The following is a 27,313-nucleotide window of genomic DNA, read 5'->3' as shown; positions in this document are numbered from 1 at the left end:
GCAACGAAGTCATAACTCGCTCTGACGCAACAACAACAACAACAACAAGACTTTTAACGCATCCAATCCCTGAAACATAGATTGAAACTAGTCGATAGTGTCAATCTGCCCCCGGCTTAGGATTAAATTGACCGTGTGCTCATATATGTACATAGTGTCAAAATGTGTTATGGAATAAAACATGTGGTTAAGCCTCAGCTATTCATTATGCATAGTTCGTCCTGAACAATAACCCATAAAGACAATTTATATAAATCCCACAATCAAACAAAGCATCGCTGTCGTTGTCGCTAACGTTGTCCTTTTTTTATATCGTTTATTTGCGCTTGCCTGGGCTCGTTACACAGCAGATTTGATTATGACGATGATGACATCTCTATTAGGGTAGTTCATCACGTGGCACAATACACCATAGACCCTTATAATATGATGGTGATGGCATATCCAGCTTCCGTTGATGTTTATCCGTTTGTAACAGAATAGAAAAAAGTGCTTAGGACACGCGGTGGTGTGCTAAACAAATAATTGTGTAATTGATCGTCAACACCGCACTGCAACTGCAACACCATCACAGTCACCTCGACTTCTGCCAGCATCATTTTATAACGAACCTATAATCAACCCCCGTGCCCGCGCATGGACAGGACACTATACTCCCTACCCCTATATGCATACGGCGACGAGCCTGAATCCTAATCATAATTGATACTTTTTTCTGTGAAAGACAAGACTTGCGACGAAAACAACGACAATGACGCACGGCGCACGCTTTGCGATGAGAAGCCAATCCTGTCATACCGCTTTATGTCATGTTCTCTTCCCATATCACGATGTGTTAGAATCAATCCAATCCTCGAGTAGGTACATTTGCAATAAAAAAAGGATTTAACTTTGTCACTTAGGAATTATGCAAAGAACCAAACACACAAATATTCACATAATGTAGCTTAGGGTCGTAAATACAAACATAGTTATAAAAAATAAGCCATCCTTAGGTCCTGGCTTGTGAGTGAGCAAACAAAACGAAAAAAAAACGTATCAAATTGGATTTGCGTATAAAAATTATGCTCAATTTCATCACCACCACCGACCTTCGAGGGTTGAGAATAATTAAAAACCATCATCAAAACTCCAACAAAAAAAAGGGTTACCCACAGAATCTGCCTAAGACCCAGGGTGACATAGAAACTTTTTCAGTGAACAAAAAAACAATCAAGCCTATCAAATTTCGATTTGTTTTACTTTGTCTCGTGCTAAGGTAACGAGCCTTGCTCGTGCGACAATTAGTTGGTAATTTTTTTTTAAAATTGAATCTTAAAAAAAAACTATCTAACATCGAAAAAAAATCCGAAGATACACGTTTTTTTTTTAAAGTTGAGTTTTAGGAAAATAAATGAATAAATAATTATAGAAAAACGTTTACAAAAAAAGTCAACTTACCATTTTCTTTCTCACTCCGGTTGTCATAGTTAAATCTGGGACTGAAAATGTCATTTAATCGGGGCAGGATTTTAGACTCGGCGTCAATAGAGATCTCTTCGCCAGCTGAAATATCTCTACTCGCTTCGTACCACAGCTATTACCGAAAAGAAGAAGAAGAAAAAAAAAAGCATATCAAAATGACGGTGATTTTAAAAACGAACCGAATCAAAAGTATACATTTTTTTTTTGAAAACTTACATCTCCTTGGGCTATGAAATCCTGTAGGTTAGCTTCTTTGGCATTGTTCACTGAACGGATTTTTCTCAACCATGCTGCTACTTCGGGCCTGGTTTCTAACCAACCTCGATGTTGGTCATTGGGGCCAGCCTAAAGGCAAAAAATAAAAACAAGACATTTATTATTTAAATTTGAAAGAAACTAAATTTTTGAAATAAAAGAGGAATCTCTTTGCTTATTCTAGCGCCACCTGGTTGTTTAAATTATGAATTGGAAAATGGTTGTGACCTTTGCTAAAGTTTATACTGAGTATAACACATTATAACAGTTTAAGAACAACAGACGTTGGTTTTTTTTTTAATTTTTAAACAATGTGCTAAAGCAGACTAGGTTATGTCTTTTTTAAACATTATTCAGGAAAATGAATTTGAACCTTGAACAAATATTAAAGGAAAACTTTTTTGAGAAAATAAATTAAGTCTGAACCAAAGAATGAATTATTTTTCAATTTTTACAAAACAAGTTGTAAAAAATGACATTTTAAGAGCTGTTTCTCTTAAATAATTCTCCTAGTAAAATAGTAGAGTGTAACTTCTAAGGTTTCCGACCTTACAATTTCTCAAACACTTTTTTATTCTTTTACACGGTCTTCTTGTAACCGTATCTAAACACTTTTTCTAGCGATGCTGCCATCTCTCTAACCGTATCTAGAGTTTTGCTTTGCTAAATAATTGTTAACGAAGGTGATTGCGTCTTCATTGGACCATAGTCTTTGTCCTCCGAGCATAGTTTTAAAATGGACGAACTAATAGAAGCCGCTAGATCTGGTGAGAAAGGCGGATGGTCAAGCAGTTCAAACCGTAATTCTCGCCATGGTAACAATTTTGACATCTTTATAATCAATTCTTAAACGACTCTCAACTAAAAACCAAGCATCCAAATGCCTTTAACTTTCGTAAGTAACTATTAATATTAAAAGGTGCACATCTACGTTTTTCTTGCTTTTAGAAATCAATGCCGCAATCTTCACAAAACGAAAAAAGTCATCCTATTGACTATTTGGTAGTCGATTTTCAGCCGATAACCGCGATATTCAATTTTTTTACAACTTTTTGTCAATACGACAACTTTGGTTGAAGGAAATTGAAACTACTGATGTCATTTCGACTAATGTGGTAACCAATACGACAGCTGCGGTATTCAATATGAAATTTTTGTTCTGAAAATCGTGATCTAATTTGACTACCGGATAGTCATTATAACAATTTTTGAAAGTCAAATTTGTGACAACCAAATTGTCACATTGACTACCAAAGTTGTCCAATCGACTACTTTTCAACCCCAAATTGACAATCGAAAACTGTTTTATTGACTTTCCAGTAGTCAATTTTTTAAAATAAGGTCCAATGACAACTTTTTGTCTGTGTTCAGGATGAGGTCGGAAACTTTTCAAGTGACCATCGTAAACGCTAACGATAATTCTTAAAAATGTGCACAAAAATGCAAAATTTAAAAACCATTTATGTTCAGATAAATTTTTACTCTGCAAGAAATTTTTTCAGCAAGCTTAATTTTAAAAATCGAGTGATATTGAATTTGAAAATCCAGTAAACTGGTGTTTCATTAACAATGATTTTAAAAACTTTATAGGTCAAACCAAAACAATAGAAGGTGTATTGGCTCCATTGATTGGGAGACTATCTTTTTGGATACAAATTTAACTCAAGTGTTTGACTTATTCAAATTGTATTTAAAACAAGCCTCTGAAAGTTATATTCCAAGAAAAATTGTAAAAAAAAATCCAACCCTCCTTGGTTCAACAAAATGCTATCAAATATTAAAAATCGAAAAAATAAAGCCTTTAAGAATTATAAAAAGGATAGAACTATTTTGGTTAATCTTCATAAGTATTTAACCCTACAAAAAGAGTTTGATGTGCTTAATAAGTTTTTATATAATAACTTTATCTTAAATGCTCAATCACAAATCAAGGTTAACTGTAAACATTAACACAAAGAAAAAATCAACTGGATTGCCAAATTGCATGGAGTTTTGCGGCAGGACTTCCAGTGATTTGTCAACCATATGCAATCTTTTTGCTGATTGTTTTGAGTCGCTATATCACTTACATCACCTGATGTCCTTCCACAGTTTTCACGACCTTATGTTGTCGATGACGGTAGCATCAATTTAAGCAAAATGGAAGTATCTGAAGCCTTAAGAGGTATTAATGAAAATAAAAGTGCTGGGCCGGATGGTATTTCTCCTAAGATCATTAAAAAGTGTGCAACATCTCTCGCGATACCCCTTTGCTTTAATTTTAATATTTCCCTGCGAACTGGTCAATTCATAGATGAATGGAAAACATCTTTCATCTCTCCAATCTTTCATCTCTCTTCCAAAGAAGGATCGAGACAAAAAGTTTCTAACTATAGACCAATTTGTAAGCTATCTGTAATTCCAAAAATATTTGAAAAGATTGTTTGTGATAAACTTTATTTTTTTACCAAAAATTTAATTGCTGAATCTCAGCACGGTTTCGTGTCAGGCAGATCAACAATTTCTGTTTTATGTATTTCCGTGGTAAAAGCTTTTGATAAAGGTTTTCAGACAGACAAAATTTTCACAGATTTTGCTAAGGCAAGTTCATAAACTTTTTTTACTGGGATTCCATTCTCATTTGTTAAAATGGATAAGCTCTTATATGAGCAATTGGACCCAATTCGACAAAAAAGATAAATTCAAATTTAAAGCTATCGAAGTAACATCAGGTGTTCCACAGGGGAGTCATATTGGACCCTTGTTTTTTATACTTTTTATAAATGATGTTCCCGATACGTTTAAATTTTCTAATTATTCATTGTATGCTGATGATGTTAAAATTTTTAAAATTATTAAATCTGTTGATGATTGTCTATTACTGCAAGAGGATCTAAATGAATTGGCATCGTGGTGTAATAGAAACTTACTCTTTCTGAATGCCTCTAAGTGTCAAAGTTTTACGCGATTTAGGAGAAAATCATACATTTTGTTTGATTACTCAATTGATTGTTTTGGAAATCGTTACTCAAAAAAAAGACTTAGAAGTCATATTAGATCATAAACTTTCTTTTAATTTCCACTTTGATTTTGTTGTAAATAAAGCTTATAAGATGCTCAGCTTTGTACGAAGGAACACAAAGGAATTACTGATCCTTATGCGCTCAAATGCCTTTACTCAGCCTTTGTCAGATCAAATCTTGAGTATTGTAGTGTTGTTTGGAATCCGTACTATAACACTCATTCCTTAAGAATAGAAAGAGTGCTGAAATGCTTCACTAGATATGCTTTTAATAAGCTTAATTGGAGTATTATTGGAGTAGACCTCCATATCCTGTAAGGTGTCAGCTCTTGGGTATGGAAACGCTTGAGTTAAGAAGGAGATATTTTTCAGTAATGATGGTAAAAGATATCTTAAGTAGCCACATAAATCGTTCATATTTGCTTATTTTGTATTTTCCTTGCAGAAGTCTCCGTATGGTTTTCTACCTACGTGATACATTTTTTTGAAGCAACTACAGTAGGAATGATATGGGTTCTCGTTGCATCGAAGTGACAAATAGTGTTTTACACTCCATTGATTTATTTCAACTCTGTTCAACTCTGTCATGCTTGTTTTGCTGTGCAAACAAATTCCTGAATAAAACAAAAACCACATTTCTCAAAATTTGGGGCTTTTATTTAAGTTTTACGTCTCTCCTAATTTAAGCAGAGTCTATTGAAGAAGAACAGGTTAGAAACCCTTGATCTCGAGTAATGGGCATTTATCAAAAAGTTTGGGGCTTCATTTCATTTTTTAAAGTAAATGATTATATGAAAAAGACAACTTTGTACCTAGTTACATTTTATACAAAAAAAAAATATTAAACAAATTGGTGCACAATTCATTTATTTGAGAGTAATTTTTTTCACTGACAAAAACACCACAGTTTTGAGGCCTTATTTCATTTAATTTTTCTTCAACCCTATTTCCTGGCTTCTAACTTTGTGAAGTGATATTATTTATATACTTATTTGCTACTTGTATTGTTACCCAGCAAAAGTATTAATAAACGTAATAAAGAAGTCGCAAATAAACTTGTATTTTTTGGGTCCAGTGTAATGACAATCTTTTTAAAGGTTTTAAAATTCAATTAGGAATGAAAAGAATACTCATATTTGAATCTTCTCAAAAAACCTTGTTTTATTCTTCTTTTCAAGTTCCTGAAGGTACATTTGCATGTGCGTATCTTTTTGCTACACCAAAGTACAAGAAAAACCATTAATTTTTGATAAATTATTACTTTCACGCAGTATCTTTTATATTCATAACAAGACACTGCAGACTGTTTGTCGCCGTCGACGAAGAGCATCCTTTAACAATAACACAAAAAACCCTTAACAAGAAAAACATCATAATTCCTTATGTTTCCTTTTACCATCTTCGTATGTATATAAATACAAGATATCATTAATTTATGTCAATAACAAATTTTGGTACGTGTTAGTACACCAATGAAAAACATTTGCTCTTCTCGCAAATAGATATTTAACTGTATACAAGGATAATCATAATTGATTCCTTTTAAAAATATCTTCATCCTTGCTTAGGCACTTATTGTCAACTAAGGTGTGACAAAAAAAGGAACTGACTACGTAGGAAGCTACCGAAGCAAACACAACAAATCATAAAGTAATCATCATTATCCTTAAGGATAACACACATCCTTGTACCTTTGACAAAGAAAAGGCTTGCTAACAAAAAATAAACGAAAACAAAAACAAAGAATCATACGAAAAAACTCCCTTATGATGCTGTGGGTGCCGTTCTAGAAAAACAGGAGCGGCAGAAGAACATAGACAAATACTCGTTTAAGGACACAAAGGATATGGTTTTGGAAATTTGCTTGTTTTTTTGTTCAAAATCACGCACAATTTCCATCACAAGGATTCACTTCTCCTTCTTTTTCTTCTTATTTAGGAGCTAACATGACAATTATAAATAAAAGGCTATATATACGGAGAAGAAGTAAGTATTTCGCATCTCAAGGGACTGCAACGTGTCCGTGTCGCGAAATCACGTATAAATGAAAATTAAAAAAAGAAAAGAAAAAACACCCCCATACACAAGTAGGTATGTGTTTAAGTCACAGCAGGACTATAAGGACCATACGACGACGAGGACGACGACCAACCGACGACGTTCGTTCGCTCGTTCTTTGAAGTGCAATCCGAAAGACCATCAGGATCAAAATTTTTCTAAATGAGCAACAAAACAGGACAATTTCGGTTGGCTGAACTAATTCGCGGTATAGCAATATATCAAACCTCTGCAGTCTCTATATTATACTCACAACTCGTATATATAAAAAAAAAAACCACTCAAGGACGATTTGGAGTGGAATAAGAACTGAGAAATTACATTCATACGAGAGAGTATGACTTTTGGTGCGGGGGGGTGAGTATAAGCGCTGCCGCGCGTTGCGTTTAATGCGAGCGCTGCGGGGCGGTGATGTGGTCGATGGTCTTATCTCGTAAGTCATTCGGAAAAACGACATTTTAATTGAGTGGCCACTTCGCTTAACGAATTTGGGTTGCCGGGTTGATGTGATGTGATGTGATGATGACTCTTTTAAAAAAAACATGACTCTAAGGCTTTGCGGTTGCCTATTTGCCTAATGGCCAACATAAGTGCCGATTTGCGCAAAATTAAAACACTTTGCAATTAATTAAGGGAGTTTTTTTTTTGCGTTATATTTGATTTTTTCAAAAAAGAAAAAAGGAACAAAATTATACGCGTAATCATTTTTGCTCTTCGATTGGCTAAAAACAAACCGCACGGGTGTCCTTTGTACACAAAAATAAGATTTATTTCAAAGTGGGTGCTTAAAAAAATAAATATATATATTATAACTTCGAAAATGTCCTTTTTCGAAATGGGGTGATAATATGGTGTTGTGGTGGTTTCCTTTTTTTAAAGGTTTTTAATTCGCAGCTGCTGCTAAATTTTAAACATGATGATTGAATTGGATATATTTTGTATTGTTTTTGCGAGAGTTGGGACTATTGAAGTTTTAAAAATTGTTCATACATCCCGCATTTTGAGGACAAAACAACCATTTATGCATCAACGAACGTTTTAAACAAAAAATCCCTCTTAGTAGCAGTTCTTTTTTTGATTTTTTTTATATAAGAAGGTTTAGATACTTTAAATACGGGCCTGGTGCTGATTGACTAAACAAAAGATTGAAAAAGATTTTTTTTTTTATTTTTAGTGACACTTGAGTGAAAATGCAAAGCGATTTGAAGCTTCTCAGCGGTGGGTATCTCTATACGATTTATGTAAACTTAGAGAACACTTATCACATGTGCTAGTTAGTATATCAACTTGAAATTGAAGAGGTGTCTGAAGGGGATATTTTTAACAAGATTTTATTCGCTAGATTTACGCGTCAAGTAAATTAATTAATATGAAATTACGAGCCCCAATTTATTTATTCAGTTGGAAATCATTCAAAAAATGGATATTTTCAATATTTTTAGGAGGAAATTTTTGAAAAATGGTAGGAAACCATCTTTTTTTATTCTTTTACGGTCCAAGGATCACAAGACTGTTGGTTTATTATAAATATTTAACAATGTTATCGAAATTTATTTATTAACTTGGATTTGTGTACTGCTGTGCCTTCAAATTGGGGAAAATCATTATAAATCTTTAAGGACCCTAGAATGTTCGAAAAAGCGATTTCTTAAGTTTTTAAAGAATCTCTTAAATCAACTTCAAAAATGATGCCCCAAATTGTAATGTAACTGTCCTAGAATTTTAAAGTGTATTGCGAAATTATTCATGATTTTCTATTACTCAAAACTTCAAAGCGTTTATATCAACACTCGAAAGTTTTCAACCGAATGTCTTGAAATATTGAATACATTCTCCTTGGAAGTAGGAAAACTTGTCTGTATATTCCATATTTCATTTATTATGAACAATTCTTTGAAGAATATTGGGCAAGTTTTTAAGTTCCACTTTAGAAGTGCATCAATTTTATGCGTTATCAAAAAATGTCATTGGTTTATTATTAAAAAATACAGAAGAAGTCCTCTCGTGGACCCTAAAATAGGAGACCTCACCGCAAATTACCTGAGCAATAAGGTAATATTTCTTAAAATGTTGTTAGAACTAAGCTAAGAGGCCCTTAAAATAATGTTTCGTGGTGTTCTGGGAAAAAGTTTAGAGTCCCTAACACAAATAAGAAATCGGTTAACGAAATTTATTAAGGTCTTGCTAAAATGTTTAAACATGTTAAGTTTGTAAATAATTTCAGCAATTTACGCTCTTGAGATTTTAAACTTTTAGTAAATCGCTTCAGAGTTTTCGAAACTTCAAAATAATTGATCCGTTGCCTTGATTTAGACTCGTTCGCTTTGTATCTTTTTGAAAAATTGTCACTGCTTAAACGTGCCTATAGATGCATCGTTTTTAATAATTTCGGAATAGCTGATTAATTGCAATTTCGTTTTCGGAAATTTCTATTTTTCTAAATTATTGTTCCAGTGTAAATACACGGGCATAAACCTCCCTATTTTAGTTCTCAATACGGGTAAATATTAAATAAAATCATTTTTAATAATTTTCCAATTTATTCTTGGCGTTTCTACATCATTTTCTCAATTTTTTTAAGACCTTCGGTCTTGTAAATTAATTTAAAAATTGGGTACAGAAATATACAAAAATATTTAATATCAACAATTTAACCTTGGAAAACTTTGAATTTTTGAAAATTAAGGAATCCAAAAGTGAACTCTTTTCGGAAAGCTGAGGACGTCAAATATTTAAATTTCAACAAACTAGAAACTGTTCGTATCGGACTCTCTTAACCCAGAAATAAAAAAAATGAAAAAAATTCTAAAAGAGACGCCTAATAACTTTTATAGAGTATTTGACGTATTGTTTTAGTCACTCCTCTTTTAACTGAAATATCCTAAAAAATGAATACAATTTCTGACTCAAATTATCTTGTTTAAGGTACCTACATCATCAGGAAAGCTCCCTCTCCTTTGGGTCTTAATCCAAAAAATGTCTCTGACTACACATGTATAAAACACTAATTCTCCTCATATGCCTGATGGTTGGTTATGCCCCCATTCAAATTTCCAAACAATTGCTTATTCCATCAGGCCTATATTTATATTTTTCTATACTGTGATCTGATCACATTTTTCGAAATTGGATTCTCTGTGTCTGGATCTGTTCGTTTATTGTCAAATGAATGACAACGAGCAGTTCATCTCTAATCCCGGACCGGACTACATTGTCAAATGTTCCTGTCTGTCCTTATAGATTTTCTCACCTTCTGCTCTAGAATACGATCCCTCAAAAAATCCACACAATTGTCAAAAGTATAACTACTTTACCATCAGATAGAATTGGAATATGTGTATCTTCAAAATTCAACCGGGCGTGTTATTGATCAAGAAGACTGAAAGTACTCAAGTTGTAACCGACGAGACGACTACGACTGATATATCTTGCCAATTGAGATGTCAATATTAAGAAAAATATTTGTCTACCTGACATAAGCAATCCTTATTCACACCTTTTCATTCGATTCCAGAGCAGATCTATGAGCTCCTATCCTAGGGATGAATCTAATCTGATCGAGAGCTCCGATCATGCCACATAGAAAAACATACACACAACCGAGTCGATATATGTTTGTTATCTAAACACTTACGATTCGATGTCGTCCTCATCTCTATACTCTGCTGCTACTGTCTTTGATGATGGTACAATTTTTGAGACATCATCGGCAGTCAAAGACATGTCCTTTATTTTGATTGGAAAAGAGGGCTACAAGAGATGCTTAATTGAAATTACTGCCGTCACCGATTTTCAACAGCCGTAACCGAATTTAAGTCTCATTTAGGGGGCATTTTGTGGATTTACGCTTGTTTGCTTTTTGGTAGACTGTATACGAGTCGACTGACACGATGCGTTGATGGCAAGGACACGTTTATAAAATTAGCCCTAGAATCCGGACAGAGGATTATCTTTTCATTGGGTTCGGTTCGGATATAGGAAGAAGAAGAAGAAGGGGCTGTGATGTTCTATATTCTGATTCTAAAAAAAAAACTGACAACTTCCTTCTTCCTCATTGTTATTTCCTATACCTATATTCCTATGTGGCCTTTGGTAAACCTGGTAAACCTTTTCGGGATCATGATGATGATGATTGACAATCGTGTGTCGGTTTTTAATCAAATATTTTCCCAATCACTTAATTTTCGGGTGCAAAAATGGGTTTTTTCTTCTTCGTTTTCGTATCATTTAATTTCTACCTCACGGGACAAACAAAAACGCAATATTTGATAGGATTAAGTTACAGCCTTGATTAGATGCATTTTTTCCGAAAAAATGAACAAAATCACATGAAATTCGAACCTTTTTCTCATTTTATTGAGCGGTCCCAAAATCGAAATAGCGAAAGGATTAAAAAATGTATTGTGTTATATTCAGGGTGCAGAATGCACATATGTGACTATAGATTGAACTTACCTCCCAAGCTAGTTTCCGGTCGGCGGGCTTATCGCAATTTGTCACTGAGAACGGCCCAAATCGGGTGCCTCGACGCAGGAAGACCTTCGCAAAGACGCCATTCTCGCGTATATCTAATTCACATAAGAGTTCCTGAAGAGCTGACATTTCAGTTAAAAAACGCTCTGCAGATCGGTCGCGCAAGGCGCCGCTGTACAGTTGATCCATCAAGTTTGTGGGTATATTGGTGGGTGCGCCTCCGCCGCCACTTTGGTAGCCTCGATAGTCTTGAAGTTCGTGCTCGTCGGCCTGTGGCCCTAGACTGTGTGGATTGTGGCGATTTATTGGCTCGAACTCATCACCACTACTCCCTGAAATTTCAAACAAAAAAATACAAATTGAGATTAAGATAAGTCCAATTCTTAAATAGCTATAAAATATTTATAAAAAGCTTAAGTGAAAGATAGAAAAATTAGTGATAATGCGAACTTGTTGACAATTTATCAGACACTCTGACAGTGAATTTTAGCTGAATTGACATTATCTGCCCGATCTCACTGAATGACAAACCAAAAAGAAAGAAAAGTCACAAAAGTTTCTATAAGTCATGCGTCGCCGTACCACAGATACATCAATAAGATAAATTTGAATCTGATTGGCAGTCCCCGAAATTCCTATCGTATTTTCCAGATAACGTTGTCTGTTTTTCTAAAAGCAACAAAAACTGCCTTCACATTTCTAAAGACAAAACCTAGTTTACTTATATCAAATATTTATTTATTTTGAGAACGCGGTGTTGCCTCCAATAAGCGTGATTACACCGCACCGCCTTTTCCGTCGCGCCACTTCACCACGGAAAACATTTTTCGGGATCTTCTTGGGTGACCTGAGGATACAATATTTGCATTTTAGGTGAGACCGCGAGATACTTCAAAAATCGCGCAAACATTGTTTGACCTGTGCGGTATTTAACAAGGACTCTTTGTGTGTTGTTGTTACTTAGACTATTTGTGAAGGCGGTTTTTGCCTTTTCCGGTTTGAAAAAATGAAAGACATTCGGATGCAATTTCATCTCAAGGACAAGAGAGTAAATTCCGCACTCAAAACCACAAAGGATATACTTGTACATACATCAAATCATCAATATATGAGGAAGGAAGGAAAGAAGGATAAAAGGACCTCTTATCTTTCATTCAGTTTGTTTTTGTTGTTGTTGTCTTCTATTTTTGACAAACAATGTTGATTGCGCTCATCACAACAATAAATACAATAAATGATCGTTATCTCGATGATGATAGATCTATTTTATTATGTTGTTTGTTTCGAAATAAAAATAAAAGAGCGGACGCATGATCTTTCAGTACCTTTACGAGTATATTGAGTTTCATATCAAGTTCTTATCTTATATTTTTTTCTTGTCGATCGAAGATGGTGTTTCCAAAGAATATGGTATTGATAGAAGAAATCATGTTTTCCTCAATGAAATGCAGGTGCAACTTGAAGAAAGGAAGGTCTATGAAAGTTGTGGTCTATATTTTGCGGTTTTTATTTTTTAAACTCAAAGTATGAAGTTTATTCGAAATCTTCATAACTTTTTCATTTCGTTTTTCCGTTCTACATCCACGTTGTAAGAAAAACGGAAGCATTGCTTTTCTATCAGCATAATTACCCAGTTTTAAGCTAACCTATTAGAACTTCCATCAACATTACTCGCACACAATGGTTGAGAGTTGTTGCGCCACCTAATTTATTTTTTTTATTAGAACTTATTTAGACTTTAGCTTGAACAGAACTGACCACACAATCCAACGGGCAGTGTGACGAAGACAACTTTTATCGGACTTTGAAATCATATCTTTATCGTCTTTTAAAGGAAATTGAAGAAAAAAGTGACAACTTTGTAAGATTCGTATCTTGGTCTATCAACAATGTTATTGTGAAGACAAGTTAGATAAGGTGAACACAATACATTTTGTCTGTAGGTAAATCAACAAATATTTGCCGAAACAATAAAATGATTAAATATTTCGGGTAATTCTTGAAAATTGGCTACAAAAACAGTTCTGTCTGTGGAAAAGGATAGGTACCTTCGAAACACAAAAATACTTTTACTGAAACTACAAAATTAACAACATACATTCCGAAATTCCAAACGGTTTTGCCAAAATGTTAAACAAGCTATTTTAAAGAGCTTAGAATTTTATTATTGTTAAAAAGGTTCTAAATATTAAGCAACGTAGTAAAGATGTAAAGTACCCGTGGCATGATCGTTAGTGCATTGGACTGTCATGCGAGAGGTCTTGGGTTCGATCCCTGACTGTGCCATCTTCAGTCTTTTCACGGGTACTGCCTCTTGCGAGGAATTGACAAATTCTCCAAAAGTTATTTTTGTCCTGAAAAAGTGATTTCTCAAATTAGCCGTTCAGATTCGGTATATAAACTGTAGGTCCCTTTCATCCATGCAACTACTCGCATACAGGAATGGTTGAGAGTTGTAAGTCACTTGGCCCTGGTTCTCTAGGGACTGTTGCACCACTTAATTTTTGTATTTATTGGTAAAGCTTATCCCGAAAATTGGATCATCTGTTCATTGTTAAAACTACATTTTTAAAAGAACGCCAGCAAACCTCAGTTTTAACAACAGATCTTTTAATTTTAGGTGTCAAAATCTCAGAAGTCATATAGATTTAGCAAATTACTTAACTTCTATGGCAAATAACTAAAATAAATCGCTTTAACATTTTTTTTTTTTTCAAAATAGTCTAGTCATGCACCAATGGATGTAAAATTCGGGTAAACGGTTTAATAGACTTTGTGTCTGTTGATATAATGAACTCAAAACATTCTTATCATCCAGTTTATTAAATTTCTTGGAATAGTTAAAATGTTTAAGATAGCATTTTATTAATTAAACCATTAACGACTCATTTCTTGAAAAAGTATTCAAAAAATTAAAGATTGGTATGTTAAGCTCTCGGATAATGAAGGTAAGAAATTATAGATATCGCGAGTTCTTAGTTTCCCTTTGATAAAGTTTTAAGGCTAAGTTTTTGTCAAGAAATATGATGAACAATTCTTCAAGCAAGTGCGAAAAAAATAATCACTGCCTCTTGAAAAAACTTGAATTAGTCAAGATACTTTTAATATTGAGATAAAGAAAATTATGCACTCACAAATCATTTTCCTATAGTTTATCACAACGAAATTTATGTAAATGGTAAATTAATTGTGCCCTAAAACAAGACTTTTATGACTTTCTCCATTTGCTGTATGTTAAAATAAAATTGCAGCATAGCAGAAGTTAAAAACGAACTTCTTCCAAGGTAATTTTGGAAAAGAACAAATGCAAATAGTATCTTGAATATAAGATAGAAGCCAGATTAAAAAAATAACAAGGGTAACTCAATTTTCAAGTCCCTTAAAAACCACTAAGAAATTCCATAATATCGAATACCCATGTTAACATAAACTTATCCAATAAGAACACAATCTGCGGAGGTTGAAGGCATTCTTTGTTGTTACAATTACAGTCTTATACAATTTTGACACCTAAAACCCTTCTATTAGCTTAAATTAAAATGAATCTTCTAATTTTTCGGAGGAGTTTTTCCAAATATTGGTTCAATTTTCCTAAACTCTAACCTCTTGATTTTTGTCCTTCAACAGCATGCAAATTGATAATGATCAAATGCTTATTGTTACGGAACAAACATATTATTGTGATTCCTTCGCATTTTCAAGTTAACGTGGAAAGCAATCTTATCAGTCTTATGTAAGGACCCACGAAGTAACCATCCGTAATGGAAAACTATTGGCTCTATGCAAATCTTTCCGTTTACCAGCGTTAAGACTAAAAAAAAACATTACTTCCCGTTTTTATACAAGGACCTAGAAGCCGCGATACCAACATGTTTGAGTTAAGTAAAACCTCCATTTTTTGATATTTTTAAATATATAACAATAAAAATACAATTCTGTAGATACGTGGTTAACTTAGAAACGAAAGAATTAGCAACGCAGAAATCTGCGGAACTCGATGAAGAAATCCCACTTAAAAATATTATCACCTGTTCAATAAATTTAAAAATCTCAGCTTTTTTTTTAAATAAAAGAAGGTATTTAGTTATAAAGAAAAATATTCCGATTAGAAAGGTGTTAAAAAGAGCCCTTCCGTGAAAAGTTCAAAAATTGCATTCATTTCGAGATCTTATTTGAAAAAACGCGCATAACCCAAATCTTTCTAAAGAAATAATGACAAATATTTCCCTTACTAAAGTATTGACTTTTCTCCTACCGTGAGTTTCACTCGGAAGATTGAAAGGTTTGCACCTATTTTTTTCTTTTGGAATTTGTTCAAAACTACTTTTTCAATTCGAAGTGAAATTTCTTAATTTCGCTGAAGAATTCAGGGCGAGCAAAATTTGTCTCATGCAATATTTTCCGGTGAAAATCTTACTTTGGTTGATTCAGCAGTTTATTTATTAAAACGAAAATTCCAAACAAACTTTAAAAGGACATTGATTGGATTGAATTTCAATTCTTTTGAACTTAAAATGTCTAAAGCTTTTATAAATTGCAACTTTCCGCAGTCTCAAAATTGCTTTTAAAAACAAGGTCGCAAGTTGCCAAAAATAGTTGATATATTTCCTCAGTTCTTTTCCAAAATAATTTAATAGTTTAACATGCTTAAAATCAATAAACTTTAACATACCTGACATAGCATAACGATCGAACAGCATTTTGAAGTTCAAATTAAAACTATCCAATAGCAGAAAACAGGAACCAAGTATTGGTATAAGGTGGGTTTAAAGGTTAAAGGTGGGTTGAATTCGATAGGGAAAGGCAGAAAACCTTTATCTCCGAATTCTTCTGTTAACACAGCTTTTAAATCTTTGGCTTTTGTAATTTAAACTTTCACACTTGTTAAATTACATTTTCATATTCATTTATTCATTTCACTTCGCGCACTTGTTCGTGCTCCGACATAGGCATCAACTTCACGCCAAAAAAAGTTGAAAAACTTTCAAGAATTCGAATCAAACGCGAGGGTTCCGTTCCTTTTACTTTTGGGGGATTACTTAGACACACAAAATTAAAACACCTCGCTATCACACACTTAACCACCAAATGTTGGCTAACAATCGAATCGAACTTAAATTCAGTCAAAAATTCCGCTTATCACGATAAAACGGGGCACTTCTCCTTTACACTTGCGAATCACACCATAATTCGAATAATAAATCCAATCAAATCGAATCGAATTCAAACGAAACAAAATAAAAATAAAATATCTTATCTGAGTTTGTTCAGCAGCAGAATCGAACATAAAAAGCACGATTATCGAGAGATCACAGTTAGTAAATATGTAGTTGAGTAGGTTTAAAGGATAATTATTAATGGAACATCCGCTTCGCAAATATAACGGTAACTGGCCAAACTGACACGAGCGACGAACAAACACGATTGATAACTAAACCAACAGACAATAACACAAACTCTTCCGTTGTCGCGTTGTCGCTGTCGTCGTTCGTCGAATTGCAATTGATGACGATGAAAAAAGAAAATCCAATGAAAATCCGAAGGCGAGCGAGTGAGGAGCGCAATGTAAATTCCAAAACCATAAGCAAAAGCAAAACCAACCCCTAGGATAGGACTGACTAAACTGACGATGTACAATGACGACTGCGAGAGAGGAAAATTATGTTGTCTGTCTGACGGATGCTTTTGCTGGACTAAAAACTGTGTTTTGATTCGATTGTCAAACGAACGGTAACATCCACAAACAGCAGGGGATGTGTTCCTGGAGTTCATATCCTTTGCTGCCTGCTTCTCATTCGTATTGGCATTTGAGGATGAAGAGCTACGAGCGGAACGGAGAAAATCAAAACCAAAACCAAAATCAACCACCGCGGCCCGGTATACGATAGCAAAGCAAAATGGCAATGGTGATGGTGATGGTAAGGCGATGGTGGTTGTTTGATGATATCCTTCCAACAGTAAAATGTCCTTCTGAATCTGATGATGCTGGCCCTGGCTGTGTGTGTACTACGAATACGAATCATCTGGGTTATCCTGCTTATCTCCAACATCATCGTCATCATCATCATCATCGGCGTTGCCATCCCTTATACTCGCACACACTGCGCTCTCGTTCTCGTTCTCACTTATCATGCCAGAGGCGGCGAAACGTTTATCCGTATATATGAATCCGTCGGTCGGTGTCGATGTCGTTGCGCGGCGGTTCCAAGTTCCAAGTGGCAAGTCCCAATCCAAGAGCCAAACGATAACAAACTTCACTTGGTATTCGAAACGAATCTAGCAACAAACGAGATACTCAAAATTCTATACTGTCTGTCCGTACTCCGTCTCCGTAAACCGTAAAAGATTCTTTGTTCATTTGTGTTCATCCGGCGGCGTTCATTTTGTTCATCGGATGAACTCGATAGCGGTAAAATTCCAATTGGAATGAATTTGCTATCTTTGAAGTATTCGACTTCAACAGAATGAATGAAACACACATCACATACAGTTCGCAGATAGAGTATCTGTGTAAAAGGATGAATCTTCAGTTTGGATTCGGATTCTGATTCGGATTCATCCTTATTTTGTTTGTTTTATTTATTTTTCTCTTCTTCATCTTCTTTTCAGTGCTATCCTGTTATATTTTGAGTTTGAAAAGTTGATGGTGATGCTGCTATTTGTGTGAATTGTGAATTGTGAATATGAAGAGGAAGAGCTGCTTGGTCTGTTCTCTCGCAAGGATTCGATACAACAAGGGAGGAGCAATAAATAGGCGGGATCTGCTATCCGAGCCGATTCTCTCTCATCTCGATGTATCACAGAGTCTTCCTGGTCTGGGTCGGTTTTTGGTTTTGGTCCATCGTTAACAGTTCGCCCGAGCGGCGCGACGATTCGAGGATGGTACGAGTATACACAAAAAAGTGATGCTGCAGCAGAAGCCTCACATTAGTAAACACACATATAAAGCAAATTATCACTGTGTAATCTTTGGTAGACGACAAACGCTCTGATGACGTCCACGTCCACGTCCGCGTCCGTCCCTTGTGCCTTAACTCGCCTTTTCTCTTCACTTCCCTTTTTGGTTTGGTTTGGTTTTGCTGCTCTCCTTCCGGCTTTGGGATCTGGATCTGGATCTGAATGTGGAAATGGATGTTGGTATGTTTTGTTGGGAAGATGGCAGAGAGTTGGGGTTTTGGGGTTTTCGCCGGGGCTCTTCCTCACGTCCCGTTATAAATTGAATGTATGCCGTAACGGTTGCTGTTGCTTTTTTGTTGGTTGAACTTTTTGTTCATCCCCCGCTGTGCTTTGTACATTGGCAGCACTCCAGAGATAGAGACAGCAAGAGATAAAGTTATTTGGTAAGCTTGCGCAATATGTCCGGGCCGGGGGTGGACTGGTGAGGTGATGTGAGGCTCCACTGTACTGTACGTAGCTATACGCGTGTAAGGTGGGTAGATATATTTATTTATTTTTTTGTTGGGCATCAGATGTGGGTGGTAAATGATATATCTGTCGGTTGGTATCCAGGCTAAATTCTGGGGGCTGTTTCTCGATTCCCATCCCCTTTGGCTGCTTCAACCGCCCAACTACCGCTACCACCACCACACCGACGACCGACCGACCATAGAGAACTAGTGAGTACCTAGGTAAAGTGGATTCATATTTAACAACAACAACAGCAAAAGGGAACAAAAAATAAAGTGGGCTTCTAGCTTCTAGGTAGGTTTGTAGAAGACCGAAAGAACGATCCCCAGTTATGGATGAATGGATGAATGAAGAATGGTGGTGCTCTGCTCTACTCTGCTCTGCTACAACTGTGGCTGGCCCATAGATAGTTGCTGGAGGTATGTGTACTTTCATGTTTGTAGATAGTTGCAAACCGCCCGACATCAAGTACACTCGGTATAAAGGGAGCAGAGGTGGGTGGTTGAATGGTTGGATAATAATTGTGATTTGGAGGTGGTGATTGTAGGTATAACTATAGCTGCTCTCTAAACTTGACTCATGTGGGAGCACAAAACGAGGACTTCGAGTGTTGGATTTTGTGTGAGTTTTTTTTCTTGTTTGTTTGTTTGATTTGATTCTTTTTTATTTTTTGGTAAAACCAAAACGAATTGATGGTTTCGATGGTAGGGACATATACAGACTTTTAAAAACTTTTTGAGATTTGGAAATGCCATCCTTTCGAAATGTTTTTGACGTAGGTATGTACTTTATATGTACTTTTGAGTGTTTTTCTCTTTGACATATTTTCTGAGACGATTTAATTGATTTAGGTTTTTTTTCGAACTCGTATTTCAATATTATCTGTGTTCTTCTATTAGAAGGGTTTTTGGCAGATAATCTAAGGTTTTGAACTGTCTCCAAGAAAATAAAAGGGAAAAACTGGAACAGAAATTTGTGTTCTTTAGGTCATCACTAAGAGATTGATTTTCGTTGAAGCTTGTAGATACTTGCTATTTTTCTTAAAACAGTCCCAATTATCATTTGAGTTAGTTTTTCTAAGTTAATAATTATTGAGGCTTGAGGTGTTTTTTGTTGAGATTTTGAGAGGTTTAAACCAGTTTAATATAAAATTCTTTAAATTCTTCTCTTTCAAAAAAATCGTCAGTTGATATTTGAAAATTTGACCAAATCCTAACATTAATATTTGGCACATTTATACAATTTTTCAAATTATCACTTTTATTGTTCTCGAGGTATTCACACACAAAAACATTTTTTTTACAATTTTTGGTACCTACGTAAGTTGTCATTTTCTAGCAAGAAAAATTGTTAATTGATTTTATTAGATAGTTTTCGAAATTTAACATTATTCAGGATCTAATATTCTTTTTTATTCTTAAAATTTTCGATCTTAAAACAAGGGCTAAATTTTTTTAAACATTTAGAGTTGAGTTTAAAAATAAATTTTAGAATTAAGGCTGCCATTTTATCATTTCAAATGATATTAAGTATACTTTAACGCTAAAGCACTCGTCTAACTTTAAAACAGCAAAATGTTGCTTTATCGTATACTTTAAACCTTTATTAATTCATACAAAAAACAAAATGTTTTCTGAAGGTCACAATTTTGATATTTTCGAGGATTTTAAGCTATTAAGAAAGCCAAATGTGTTTAAGCCTCGAATCTCTTCATAAAACACAGGAATATTTTAAAGTTTTTCGTTCTGTTTGATTTTAAGTTAAACGGATCCCTTTATTAGAAAAGTTATTTCAAGTTTCTAAAATTAAGAATTATTTTTACTGTAAGAGTAACAGTTTTAAATTTACTTTAATTTAATAATACTTTTTATTTTTGTTTATATATAAACTAAGTTTGTCTTATATAAATTTAATCTTAAGATTCATTCAAAAACTGAGAGATCAAATAAAAACAACTTATATTTCTTAAGATTGATCTTTGATTTTGAAAGTCATTACAACTTCAGAAGTGGGATAGTTCTAAAAATTGTTGATTAATATTTACCTATATTATAAAGAATTCTGATAATGAACAGATCTGAAATCCAAGATTGGCTCAGTGAGCAAAACGTTGATTTTTCAACAACAGCTACATTGACGCAATTGCGGACGCTGTACAATAAAAAAAATTCAGGGAGTTAAGTCATAGGGATAACAATTCCGTCGAAAATGAAAATTCTGATAATTTCGGAAATAATGAAGAAAATGTATTTGATCGTTCAATCCAATTTGCATCTTTAGGAGAAGAAGAAGCTGATATTGATTCACAGTTTAGAGTTTAAGAAAAACGCCGTCGGTTCAAACCATTGCAACAAGAACTGCTTTCACTCCTAATGTTTCGCAAAATTCGAGATATCCAACATTATATCACTCCATTTGCTGGTGATGAAGCTTATGAAGCCCGTAAATGGCTTGAAAATTTTGAACGAGCTTGTGATTGGGTAAATGGTGAAAATGTTTACCGTCTTAAGTTAGTCCGACGTTTGATGAAAACGGATTCTGCTGCTGAATTGTTTCTTCGTGTGGATAATTCTACTAATTATCGTCAATTCCGTAAAAAATTTTTGTCAAATTTTGGTCATGCGTATACTGTTTCAGAAGTGATTGACAAATTACGCAAAACCACTTTCCGATCTTCGAAACTCTCTGTTATTTGATATATTCTCAAAATGCAAGAGTTGGCAGCACGTGCGATTCATTCAATTTATAATAGAGGGATTTTAAGATAATTCTGTGAACATTGCTGTGTTGTATTCGGCTTCTAATATACAACATCTCAATCTCATCGCTATAGCCAATTACGAAGTCAACGAGAATCAAATTAAGCATCAATTAAGACCCAGTCTACAAGAAACGCAACTAAGACAAAAGCACCAGTTTTGAAACCGAGATTTGATAATTGCTAATGTTGGGAATTTTGCAAGTTCATGTCCTCATCCCAAACGAAAAAAATTTATGATTTATGATGATTGACTTAACTTCTATTTTCATAAAAACGGGATTACCCATGCTACATCACAGCGAGAGAAAGCTTAAAATGGTGATTTGTAGTGGCCTCACACTTCTCTGAATTTGACAATGCCAGGATTTTTTAATGTAGTCATTGAAAAAATAAAAATTATGCTAGGAAGCCGAAGGAAATGAGCCCAAAGCTGAGATTCTACGACAAATAAAAGTTGTATAGCCGAAATAAAACCCAATACAATGCAGTGCGAATATTTCTTGCAAAATGGCCGATATTTTTGTATAATCGAAGAAGATTAGCTATTAAATTCGTGTCTTCTCGTTCAAAGATTAATTACATCCGAAAACTGTCATGTGTCAATTGATGGTAGACAATGCTTAAGCCGTAAAATAATTTTTAAGGCCCCATCAAATGAATGTCCCAATTTTGAAAATATCATTCGACCTGCCGCCAAACCACCCTGGACCATCCCAAAACACTGTCTAGATTCACAACTCACCTGCTTACCAAAATTGAAAACCTCAAACGAGCAGTATAAACAGAGCTTCTTTGAAATTGTGGATACAATTAAGCTTTTGTGTATTCCAGGACACGTTTGAATAAAAGGCAACGAATCAGCAGATCAAGTGGTGCAGAATATTGATTACGACAGTTCAAAAATCAATTGCATCACATATATCAAAGGTAAAATGGCACGCCCGCCGTTTAACTCAATTGGTACTAGAGCAGAATCAATATTAGAACTAGTACACACAGATCTTTGTGGTCCGATTGAACAAAAATCAATTGGAGGTTCAGAGTACATGCATCTATTCATTGATAATTTTTTAAGAAAAGTCTTTGCGTTTTTCGTTAAAAGCAAGAATGAGGTAGAGGAAAAGTTCATTGAGTTCAAAAATTTTGTAGAAAATCAGACTGGTATCAAAATAAAGGCCATTAGAGGCGACAATGGAAAGGAATATTGCAATTTTAAGATGAAGAAGATTCTAGCAGATGCAGGCATTTAACATCAAACAACGGTTCCATATTCTCTACAACAAAACGGGTTGGCAGAAAGAATGAATAGAACCATAATCGAAAAAGCGCGTTGTCTTCTCATCGAGTCTGGTTTACACAAACGTTTTTGGGCTGAAGCTACAAATACGCGTTTATTTAACGAACAGATTACCTTGCAAAGGCACAAAAGAAAAAACACCTGAAGAAATCTGGAGTGGAAGAAGAGTGAATCTGCAGCATCTTTAAGTTTTCGGTTGTCAAGCAGTTATTCACATTCCAAAAGAAAAGCGGAAAAAACTCAATGCCAAAGGAAAAGAAGTAATTGTTATCGGATACTGCACACACTCAAAATCATATCATATAACGTTAAGAAAAAAGAAGTCATAATAAGTCGAGACGCAGTTTTCCATGAGCAAATTTTTCCAAAAGATGGTGAGACAAACGGTACATCTTATTGTGATATTTTTACAGGATACCATTCAGTGGGGAATGAAGACGAGATTCCATCAGTGAATTCAAGCAATGAAATACCAATCGAAATAAGTGACCAAACGGCAAGTGAAAACAGTTTTTTGGATGCCCAAGATGATTTCATTGTTGAAGAATCTTCAGAAGGAATCATATCTGAGAGAGGAATAAGACAATCTACCAGAAAAAAGAAATCGACCTGAAAGATACGGTTATCTACCGTACGTGGCCAGCAACAATGATGAAGATCCAGAGACAGTCGCCGAGGCAATGAAGAGCGAACATAATGTCTGATTGGAAAAAAGCAATGAACGATGAATTTACCGCTCTTTTGAAAAATGGCACTTGGGAAATAGTTTCTTTGCCAAAACAAAAGAAAGCCATAAATTCCAAATGGACATTTAAGACGAAAAAAGATGCAAGTGGTAATGTCGAAAAATATAAAGCTAGCTTGGTCGTAAAGGAGTATTCGCAACGTCAAGGTATCGATTATCAAGAAATATTTTCTCCCGCCGTAAGGTACACGTCCAAAAGGATACTTTTAAGTTTGGCTGTACGATATGATTTGGATATCGATCAAATGGTTGGTGTGACTGCTTTCCTGCAAAGTGAACTTAACGAAGAAATTTACATGAATCTCCATGAAGGTTTTCATAATGTTCAAAATAAAGTATGTAAGCTCAAGAAATCACTGTACGGTCTCAAACAAGCTAGCAGAATTTGGAATAAGAAATTGGATGAAACTTTAAAGAAAATTGGACTTAAACGATCAACAAACCGATCCGTGTATTTATTACAAGACAAACATATTTATGGTAACGAAAAATCCAAGCTTTATCTATAACAACCTTACAAAATTTCTTCTCCAAGGGTACTGACTTCCAACGCAAATTAAGGATTGCTCCTAAGAGATCAGTTGACTAATCTTATGAATGTCTGAAATTAAATCTTCAAAAATACTTGAAAAATCTATTCAAATAAATATCAGTTCCTTCGTCGTAGATAAATTGTCACTAGGATTAAAATCGAATATTCCTACAGTTGAATTACAAAAATTATGAAATTTGGCATCGTTACAATTTCAATTTGAGATTTAAATTTTATACAATAATTCAAGTTCACTTTTATTTAGAGCTACAAGTGAAAACTGCATTTCTGCGAACATTCATTTATCACTGAATATTAGACAGTACTAAGTTAGGTGAGCCTTCAGCAAAAGAAAGAAAAATATGAAACAAGTTATAAATCTTCGGGACACAAATAAAAAATAAATTCACACACCCATAATCCAAACTGGTAGAACTTCCTTCTTCTTCGTTTTTTAAATTTATTCATAATTTAAAATATACAAAGCAAAAAAAAAAATATAGACAGTCATAATTTAAATACCTACCTTAATAAATATAATTATAAACTTCACCCCATTAAATTTCATTGACTGTTTTATATCTCTCTATCTGTTTTTTTCGATTATAAGAACAAAAAATAGGTAGATATAAATAACTAGCGTATCCTTCTACACGAAGATCCTTATGGATATTCCGTGTCTTCACTAAAGTGATATAAAAGTTGTCATGTTAAACAGGAAGAGGAAAATGCAAAACGATTGTGTTAATTGTTTCATTGGTCATAAATAACACCTCGACAAGCCCGACGAACCCTCTTATAATGTATACAAATGTTTGACACTGCCATTAATGTCATGTCTAATAGACCCATCCGCGCGACATCACACACTCACAGCAGACAACAAAATTAGGGCAACTATTGGTGTTAAACGTTATGTCATGTATCATCTTCGAAATAGATTCAACGACGACGACGGTGGTGGTGTGCGGTGTGTATGTCATAACTGAATTATTGTCAACCCTTGTCTTACCTATGCAAGGACCTCATCAGAAGGGATGAACTATACTGTTATGTTGAGCAAGGGGTAAAATAAATTAGATATATCGAAATGAAGATAACCCGCTCTATTTGCATGTGCCACTTTATACTATCCTTATTGAAAACCCAAAGCCCTTTAACGGTTTTCAAAATTCATTGACTTATAAAAGTCAAAATTTTTATCATATCACTATAGATGTTAAGTTTTTTTGTGTTTTTAAGGGCGGTGCTGCAAATGCAACAGTCAGAGGGTTGCATTTAGCTTTAACTTCTTATGGTATCTTTTTATGTTGCACTTGATTTTATTTTGTACTTAGATGATAGATGGTTAAATGAAACAGTATCTTGTTCTACTCAAGTTGTAAAAGAAGACTCGTCTTTAGAAACAAATACAAGTCTTCTTTGGGCCTTTATTTTCCTCAAACTTACTTAAACTCATCACTTTTTCCCACCTATTCTGGCACCGAAGTTATTGGTGTTCTCAAAAGTCTTATAACCTTTCTTTAACAACCTTGAAACTGAACACTAGTAAAAATTGATGTTTTGACAATCATACGAGTAACGAAACTTTCAATTCGAAAAGTCAGAAGCTCAAAAGTCATGCATCGACCAAATTACTTTTAGTTAAATAAGCCATTCTGCAAGCTGCTTCCATCTTCTAAGATAATCTTAATCATTTGCTTACAGACTTTAACAAACTATCAAAATGGCTTTAAAATCTGACAACATTTGTTTTTCTAGAAATATCAACAAGATTGTAAACTGTCCAATACTTTTTTTGAGTGTCTCAACTAGTTCTGCAATATTCTGATTCAGTGTAACACCACTTTGTTCTCTGACCAAGTACTCGTAAGTCTCTTATATAACTTACAATTTTGAAAGGAAAGAAAAGCATTCAAACATAAACAGTGTCTCAGAAATGTGATATCATACTCTTGTTGATCTTCAAGCAAACGCACCTGGTTGCAAATAAATCCACAAGTTTCTCTAAGGATTTCAACAAATCTTCGCATACTCACGACTAATTGTAACAATTTCCAAATGAGTCGAAGATAATGTAGATAAAAGTCTCGTTTTCTTGGGGATCGAACCTTAAAGTGATAAAGTTCTAAAAATGGCGCCCAACGTGGGGTGTTAACAAATACAATACAGAGCTAATTCTTAACTCTTTTGAAGAAAAGAATCATTGCTGAAAAGACTCCATTACTTCTAATTTTTAAACTCAATTCTCAGCCAATATCACCAAAGATCAAAGACCTTTCACGGAAGAAATTTCCTTTATGATAGAGCAGCCCTCAGTTAGAACAAAGATCAAAGACCTTTCACGGAAGAAATTTCTCTTATGATCGAGTAGCTCTCAGTTAAAACAGCTTTGGAATTTTAATACTTTTGAATTCCCACACATTCACCCTGTCTAGAAAAAACATCACGATTGTTATGCTCTAGTCCTTCATCAATTTCGTCAAAAAGAAAAAAAAAACCTTTTGATTATTCTTGAAATGTTGTTGAAATATTGAAATTGAAAGTGAGTAATCCATACGGTTTCTGATGATGGCTGTCGAACAGATGACAAACGTCTCGTCGCGAGTTTCTATTGTGAAAATCTTGTATTTTAAGGAACTGCATCAAACTAAATCGGTATAGACTAAAGGATCGAGGACCCAAGACACGCGTCAATATGCTTCCGGTGAAATAGCGTCTATACATACTTTCAGCGTGTCGAAATATAAGAATAGTTTACCACGAGTTACGAGAGTAACCCAACATAATAGAAACTACCCCCGTTTACGCCCTCCATTCGAGCCTCCTTTGGTTTCTTTGAAAATGGAGTGAAATGTGCATTGCGATATTGAGCAAGCGCGTATACTCCAGAATCCAGAACCAGATGAATGTCCCAGACGGAGTGGTGCCACCGAATGCTACCGCGCCACCACCTATGCGCCTATAAAATGAATGCATCGTGTTTCTCTACTGATGCAATTGAAATCGTATTGAATTTCATGTATGTACGAGTATAATTGTGCTTGTAGCCTCTTCTGATCCTGTTCCTGATCCTGATATGTGCATAACGCACATCAGAACCTCCAATTCATAAGAGTCTCTCTTGTGTTTACCCACCTATAATTACTATACTTCATAGAAAGAGAGAGTCGATTGTTAAGAAATCTATTTGAATGACAGTCAAGATGTTGTCTAATATTTTTATTTCCTTAACATTTAACAATGATTCCTTTACGCTGAGCTCTGACCCTTCCATTATGTACGCGTTTACCTATAATGCCTATTGCAAATTTGTACAC

General features: G+C 34.6%; 1 protein-coding gene across 4 annotated transcripts in view; it reads right to left on the bottom strand.

Annotated features, from left to right (window-relative positions):
- LOC129951425 (transcription factor hamlet) overlaps positions 1–27,313 on the bottom strand; it is a 70,611-nt gene that overhangs the window by 20,138 nt on the left and 23,160 nt on the right. For 3 of the 4 annotated variants that reach the window (XM_056063556.1, XM_056063557.1, XM_056063560.1), the window contains exons 2-4: positions 11,234–11,583; positions 1,681–1,809; positions 1,441–1,576 (exon numbers count right to left, since the gene is read on the bottom strand). In XM_056063556.1, the coding sequence (XP_055919531.1) occupies positions 1,441–1,576; positions 1,681–1,809; positions 11,234–11,583 (615 nt within the window). Of the gene's footprint in view, positions 1–1,440; positions 1,577–1,680; positions 1,810–11,233; positions 11,584–15,923; positions 17,510–27,313 lie in introns of those variants that run through there. The other variant, XM_056063558.1, reaches the window with a different exon arrangement.

This window comes from Eupeodes corollae, chromosome 3 (assembly GCF_945859685.1).
Source record: "Eupeodes corollae chromosome 3, idEupCoro1.1, whole genome shotgun sequence".
NCBI lineage: Eukaryota > Metazoa > Arthropoda > Insecta > Diptera > Syrphidae > Eupeodes > Eupeodes corollae.
The sequence above is the reverse complement of the archived record's forward strand: the minus strand, read 5'-3'. Positions and strand labels throughout refer to the sequence as shown.